The sequence below is a fragment of the Stomoxys calcitrans genome, chromosome 3 (assembly GCF_963082655.1).
Source record: "Stomoxys calcitrans chromosome 3, idStoCalc2.1, whole genome shotgun sequence".
Classification (NCBI taxonomy): Eukaryota; Metazoa; Arthropoda; class Insecta; order Diptera; family Muscidae; genus Stomoxys; species Stomoxys calcitrans.
In genome coordinates, this window is record NC_081554.1 from 125418760 (window position 1) to 125426969 (window position 8210).

The window sequence follows — 8210 nt, forward strand, 5'->3', positions numbered from 1 at the left end:
TGATGTACGATGTTGAGGATTGCAAATGGGCCATATCTCCAGCCCTTACAAGCCGCAATATTTGTCCAATTTGGCTGAAATTTGGCATGCGGTGTTCTGTTACGACTTCCAACTTTGCCAAACACGGTTTAAATCAGTGTATAACCTGACATAGCTCCCATGTAAACCGGTCTCTCGATCATCCTTGTTCGGTTCCTAGTAGCTTTGTTTTTTGCTGGTTTGACAGAAGTTTGGTATGTCGAATAAAATTATGCCTTTCAACTAATTTTATTTTGTATAAATATTTAGCAAAATCAATTCAGATTCAGCCCGGCCAAACTTAGCACTATTTTACTTGTTTTTACTCCACTAAACTGGAAAAATCGACTGGTGTCGTACAATGTTATTAATTTTGAAGGATTGCTATTAAAAAACTAAGGTTTAGCTCATGAGTTATGGAATTGTTGGTTATCCCAATAATTTTTATACCCTCCACCATAGGATGGGGTATATTAATTTCGTCATTCTGTTTGTAACTACTCGAAATATTCGTCTGAACCCCATAAAGTATATATATTCTTGATCGTCGTGACATTTTATGTCGATCTAGCACGCTTACTTTCCAAGGAGTAAAGTTAGCCGAAATTTTGCACAAATGCTTCTTATTAGTGTAGGTCGGTTGGGATTGTAAATGGGCCATATCGGTCTATGTTTTGATATAGCTGCCATATAAACCGATCTTGGGTCTTGACTTCTTGAGCCTCTAGAGTGCGCAATTCATATCCGATTGGAATGAAATTTTGCACGACGTGTTTCATTATGATATCCAACAAATTTGCTATGTATGGTTAAAATCGGTACATAACCTGATATAGCTGCCATATAAACCGATCTTGGGTCTTGACTTCTTGAGCCTATAGACGGCGCGATTCTTATCCGATTGGAATGAAATTTTGCACGACGTATTTTGCTATGACTTCCAACAACTGTGCTAAATTAGGTTCAAATCGTTCAATAACCTGATATAGCTGCCATATAAACCGATCTGGGATTTTGACTTCTTGAGTCTCTAGAGGTCGCAATTATTATCCGATTTGCCTGAAATTTTGCACAACGGATTCTCTCATGACCATCAACATATGTGTTTATTATGGTCTGAATAGGTCTGTAGCCATCTACAGCTCCCATATAAATCGATCTCCCTATATATATCTGGAGCCCCCAAAGGTCGCAATTCTTATTCGAATTGGCTGACATTTTACACAGGTCTCCAACATATAATTTAATTGTGGTCCGAACCGGACCATATCTTGATAAAGCTCTAATAGCAGAGCAAATCTTTTCTTTTATCATTTTTTTGGCTAAGAAGAGATGCCGGGAAAAGAATTCGACAAATGCGATTCGGCCCGGCCGAACTTAGCACGCTTTTACTTGTTTTTTTTTTTATCAAAAAATGGTACATTTCAACGAAAAATATTCTACACACCAAACTTCTGTCAAACCAGCAAAAAACAAAGCTTCTAGGAACCGAACGAGGATGATCGATTTCTACGATGAAAAAATACCATCACGTTTACAATAGATCTATGCGTTTGAACCGGAAACAAAACAACAATCCACCGTATGGATTTTCGAAGACGGGCCGAAACCTACGAAAGTTGTTCGTGGAAGAAGCACATCGAGGCAAATGGTCTCCTGTTTCTTTGGCAAAACTGGTGGTGTTGCTTTTAAGCACCCCCAGTGTTGCCAAATCGACGAGTGGTGGAAATAATTCTATAGCTTTTGAACGAAACGAATGTTGAGGTGTTTTCCAAATCGAAAGTTTGGGGTCCAGAGGCTGATCTATGGGGCTTGAAAGTTGGTCACCTCGGGCATGTCAAATTTTGAATTGCTTGCCAAATAGTCATTAATAGGCTGATAGACTTTTTTGAGGGGAAAAATTGTTTGTCTAAAAATTGTCAATTTTGGCACGGCCTTAACATATACATTGGTTGGCCAAATCGGGAGTATTCCAGCATTGTTCGCATCTACATTTAGTCCTCTTTAAAATACGAAAAAGAAAATAACATATACTGGAAGAAATAAAAATTTATGAAGGATATAAATTTACATTTGTACAAAAAAGAACCAAATTTTAATTTTTTCGGAATTTTTAGATTCTGAAGCGAATAACTTTTATAACTTTTAATAGGAACAAACAATTGGCATAAACATTTTTTAACTCGTAGAAAATATTGCAACCCTTCGAACGATGTAAAAAAGATTCAATCGGTTCATAAATAGTCCCACAATTACAGAAATACTAACGATACCTTGACTAAAATTTCAAAAAAGTTTTATTGTAGGTCTAATAACTTATAAACCGTTAGAGATATAATATACATTTCGGAACGTTTTTTGTAGGGTTTTACAGTCAAGCCAATCGGCCTATAAAGGACTGTTTGCAAGCAATTCAAAATATGACATGCTCGATGGAACAGATTCTGGACCTACTAGGATTCCTCAATTGCGCAAACTTATTAGATTTGGCAACACTGTGAACCGCATGACGGTCCATTCTTAGTTGTACAACACAATTTGATTGCATAAAGGCTTGGGAGAAATTCGAAAAATTAACGATAGAAGACGGATCATTGTTCACCATGACAACGCGCGCTCTCACATATCGGCTAAAACAAGTTGGGCTATCCGCCGAATAGCCTTGACTTTAGCGGACCAATAATTATTCTATTATGTCTCTCCTACTAGAGAGAGAGAGGTTGCGTATTTAAGCGTAAAACCAGTGATTGATAAGTACGTCCAATGGCAAAAATCATTCCAACAACATGGAAGGTTTTTAATATAATTGTGTATCAATGTATTATCATAAAATCGAAATAAATCCCAATATATTCTGGAAGAGTTTGAAATACCAACTGTGATCCGCTTATAATTGGTAAAAGTTTGTGTTAGAATTGTGTGACAACGTTAAATTGAACTTGATAGCCTTTTCAATATGCACAATCTATTTTAAAATTTAAAAGAGTATACATAAACATAAGCAAGGCCCAAAATTAATTTATAAGTAAAAATTCTGCTTCAAAATATTAGTTTCTATTTGAATTGTATTGTAGATATCATGCCAAGTAATTGATCCTTCTAGAGTCCCCAACAGTCAAAACCCGGGATATGGTTTATATTGGGGCTATATCTATTTATTTACCTTTTTGATGTACTTCCTTCATATACCTGATTTCAGCCAAATCGTTAAAAATTCAAGCTTCTAGGGGCTTAAGAAATCATATCTGGGGATTGGTTTACATGGGGGCTATATCCCAATCGATATGATCACCATAGCGGAGAGTTTAGCATGTCCGCCCATAATGCTGAGCACGTGGATTCGAATCCTAGCATCAGTTGCAATCCCCAACGACCTACATTAATAAGAAGTAACTATGGAAAATTCAAGCGGATATCTTCATTCGTTCTTCTTTCATTGGGCGCATGGCGTCATTGTGTGGCGGTCTTCAGAATCACGCCATCTTCCGAACTCCTAAGTTATTTTCAACAAATTTCTTAATTATTGTGATTGCAAATGATGAATTGCAACGTAATCCTATCTACCCTTATATATAGCATGACTTCAGACGGACTTACAGAAAATTCTTTATACGAGTATGCATATTTGTGGTTAGTTTTTTGATTCGATTGAGTTTTTGGTGATTTATACATGAAACGAATGGCTTTTGTTTCTAAAAAACAAACTTTTTGCTCCTGCGATTTTGTTTAGCCACAGGAGACTCCAAGGTGAGAATTTGTTTAATTTCACAAACGACATTTATGGCAAATTACCTTGATCGGAATTATTTCCCATTGCTCTCATCGGTGTTGGCCGTACAATTGATTTAAAATCCATAACATTTTGAGAAGAGGTCATCATATGTATATCCTCGGTATTCTGAAAGGCATTTTCAGCAGGAAAACGCAACGACGCGGAGGAATTTACCGTTGTTGTATTCACGAGACAATTAGGCAGGGAGCAACATGAGTAGCTGTTATTCAATTCATTACAACATTTATTGTCATCACTACTTTGAGTGGAGATTTTATGATAATGATGCTGTTGAGAAGATTCGTTTAGTGAAGTTTTGTTGCTTAACAAACGGTCAACACTAAAACTAAGCTGAATTCTAGTTTCATTGGAAAATTCTTTCATTTCATCCTGATTTGAATTTGTTTTCAGGGGGACATTTTCATTGATGCTTTCGATTTTCTCTTTATCACTGAAATCTTCCAAGGGCACAAGATTTTGGATTGTATGGGTTGTTTGATCTTGATTTTTCACTGGGCTATCACAATTTTGTTGATTTTTATCCAAACTTAGATTTGTAGGCATTTCCTGCATGTTGGAGTTTTGCACAAAATTAACTTCATCATCAAGAATTGCCATATTTTGTTGTTGCTTTGATATCATTTCACTCAGAATTTTCTACAAAATTTTCCTATATGCAATTTCATCACTTGTTCACTATTTATTTAATTCGTAAAATTTGTCTCCAAATTCTGTTTTGATTTTGCCGTCGCCAATGAAACTTCAATATCCGATTGTATCACAATTTCAATAAAATTCCGTTTTGGTTTTCCGCTTCGCTGGTATTACTCAACAGATCAAATCGATTTGTGAGACGTCCCACAACGCACTGAAATGCCTACAGCAGCGATCATCGATCGATTCGTTCATTTATTGGGGGTTCTGTGTATACAACAAATTGATACACAAACTGAGATTGTTGCTGGTTGTTGTGATTGTAGTTGCTGCACATGGGGAATCTCTGCAGCAGCCATCGCTATCACTGGCATGGCCACAGTGGGACAATGTATGCCAGATTGTGTTAATTCGATTATAATCGAATACATTTCTTTGAGTCCCGTAATTTTTGTTTTAATCATTATGCAGGGAAGATAGCTCGAAGTATTACCAATTGAAGCAATCACATTTTTTTGTGTGCAAATATTTTTTATTGATTGATTGTGCAAGTAATATAAATTCCATAATCCATTCACTTTTGCTCTATATGGTCACCTTTTGCCTTGACTATTAATCTGAGTCGGTCTAAAAACGGGTTCCAAACTGCACGAATGTAATCTACCGGTACTTTGGCCCATTCCCGTACAATGGCTTCCTTCAGCGCATTCATACTGAAATGTTTTTAGTCCTTTCATTTCTGTCTCAAATGAGCATTGGCATCTGGCGAATTAGACAGCCACTGTGTGAACGAAATGAAGTGCGGAACATGATTTTTTAGATTTTTGTGGCTTACGCGTGCTATATGTGACTGTGCAAAATCTCGTTAGTGCGTCCATAGTCGACGATCAAAATGTTTGCGTGCCCACGGCACAAGTGATTGTTTTTGGCATGTCGAACTTATGGTTCCTCCATTATAAATATATATCCATTATAATATAAAACTCACCTACTGTTCGATTTTCTATCAGATTTTTCTTCCGCCCAATTCGCATCAGCGTATCCAATTTATTCATGTTGATTGGGGTTGTTCAGCTTAAATTTATAGTCTGAAGTTGTTTTCAAGTAATTAAGTATACGTATACATTGAACCCAATAGTTATTAGTAGGCTGTGAAACCTTTTTGTGTTTGTTTGTTGGTTTGTTTGTATGTGTGTTCCTTATCAGAAAGGGCTGAACCGATTTTCTTAAAATTTTCACAGATGGTGCATAAGGATCCCGTGGTGAAAATAGGGTACTAAATTTTTTGATGTCTGAAGGGGGGCGGACCCTCCCCCTTACCCTAATTTTCAGAAGCGTCAGATCTGGGAGATGGGTGGTGCGATTTAAGCGAAAATTTGTGTGCTCTCATATAGTACCCCAAAAATAAAAATTTGGTATCTAAATTTCGTATGGGGTACCTAGGGGGGCCGCCCCACCCTAAAACCTACCAAACGTATTTTTAGACCAATCACGACAATATGGGACTCAAATGAAAAGTATTATGGATAAGAAAACGTATCTGATATCCAATTGTCGAGTGTTAGGGGGACCACCCCTAACACTTGACCATCAAAATATGGGGCTCAAATTGAGCGCACAACAAGCCGGTTACTGGCTTTGGTGAATGTCCATAGTAGCATGGGGCGGATTAATAACTGCACCCTCTTTTCAACCTAACCAAACCTACAGTAACCTAACAACAAAAATTTGGTAGCAAAATCTGCAGTGGGGTGCCCACCCACAAAAGCCTCCTATCGGATAAATTCAAGGTATTTGAGAGCAGAAAACGAATCTGATATCCTATTGTGGGACTTAGTGTTTCATGGGTCACCCCACCCCCAATGAAAACGCCTGAAGTTGGACATATCAACCGACTATGGTAATATGGGTCTTTAATGAAAGGTTTTTAGGAGTAGAGCTCAAAATTGACTTTCGCTTTTAGGACCAAGTCTCTGGGTGTCCACCACACCCCTAAACAAAAACGTGGTGTTTAAATAAGAGGTATTGAGAGTAGAAAAATACACAGCAAAATTGGAATTGGGATATTAATCCGCCCTATGCCACTATGGACATATGCCAAAAATCGGCTTGTTGTGCGCTCAAAATACTAAAAAAGTAAACTCAAAAAAGAAAATCTAAGATAGGAATTCCGTGCTACTTACATAATCCTTAATTGTTTTCTATGTCACTCCCCTAAATTGGTTCATATCTGGTATTGTGTCCCCACCTCAGTGCCGGTATCTGTTAGCCGCGAAAGCCGAGCAATGACATAGGAAATGCTCCAATGCACAGTGGGAGAAAATCGAAAAAAAACTAGTAAAAAATATGCCGTGTAAGAACGGTTGGAGCTGAGATGTTAACGACATCGTGTGCAAATTTCTAGTCCATAGGTTGTCCGGGCGCCTTTTGCCAGGGCCATAAAGTTGGTCACTCGGTATTTCGAAACACATTTGAGCTGCCAAATCTTTATTTATGGTCTGGTTTTCAATTTTTTTTTACCGGATAGAGCACGAAAATCCTTACAAAAAGTCCGCTTGACGTCTACAATATCTCCACTGGTTTCGGAGATATTCGACTTTAATTTTTTTTTGCGCGATTTTGACCGAGATCTTCTTTGTATGTTGCAATTTGCGAAGGCATTTGTTGTTCAATTATCTATTTTATGCATGATTTGGATTCGTGACAAAGCTTACAACGATTTTGCCTTGACAAGTGTCCATATCTGGTTATTCAGCTAAAAGTTATACATTTCGGAAGTCAAAAAATGTAAAAAGCCGTATTTTTGTACATTTGGTCAAAAAAAGTATTTTCGTTGATTAGACTTATTGAACTAATTTGCTTCAATACCTTATTTTTTTTTTCTTTTTTTACATGAAAATAACATATTGAAGATACGTTTTAAGTGAAATTTGGACAAGTTATGTGAACCAAAAGGGCGCTATATGTACTTTAAAATAGGCAGTTTTTTATCAAAAAATTGGAAAACCCCTCAAGTTCAAAATTTTTAAAGCCCAGATCCCACAATTTTTTGTGTATCGTTATTATACGGAAGATATACTCACCTCCATCATCCTATCTTTCAGTAATAGCCTCGTCTTCTCACGATCTGGATCTCCCCATACGATTTTCGCTATCCTAGCGATGGTTTCGCTGCTCCACATGGTTACATGCGCATTCGTCAACCACGCCCTTAACTCGGACTGCGTCGACCCGAAAGGCTTCGGGATCACCAAGTTTATTGACGGCAGTTCTCTGGCCTTCACTGCCAAATCGTCTGCCCTTACTTCGCTATGGCCCGGCACCCAAGCGATGTGGATCGTTTCATCCTCAGAGAAGGCTTTAATATCCTTCTTACATTCCAAGACTGTTTGTGATCTAACCGTCCTGATTGTTATTGCTCTATGGCCTGTTTCCTATCCGTAAAGATGTTTATAGTCGACGTCGTCGCGATAATACCACACCACTTAATGCATTCCGTGATCGCTCGGATCTCCGCCTGCAGGACCGTATTATGGTCAGGTGCTCTAAAACAGATCTCAGTCCCTGGGTTCTCAAGGTTCATCTCAGGTATCCGATTGGAAACCTTTTCCCTCCCTTCCAAGTTTCCTATAGTCCCCTCGATTATTCCGCGATGGTATGAGCCCATCCTCAATCCATTCTCCCATCGCCTTAAGTCTCATAGCCGCAGTGCTTGGCTCACACTTAATCTGTATCTCAATGGGTTGGATATCTAGAATAGTCCCCA

General features: G+C 38.0%; 1 protein-coding gene across 1 annotated transcript in view; it reads right to left on the reverse strand.

Annotated features, from left to right (window-relative positions):
• LOC106095117 (homeobox protein H2.0) overlaps positions 1–4370 on the reverse strand; it is a 113146-nt gene extending 108776 nt beyond the window's left edge. Inside the window, exon 1 of the mRNA XM_059364806.1 lies at positions 3811–4370. Coding sequence (XP_059220789.1) covers positions 3811–4363 — 553 coding nt within the window. The 5' untranslated portion in view covers positions 4364–4370. The remainder of the gene's footprint in view (positions 1–3810) is intronic.
• Positions 4371–8210: the final 3840 nt, after the last annotated feature.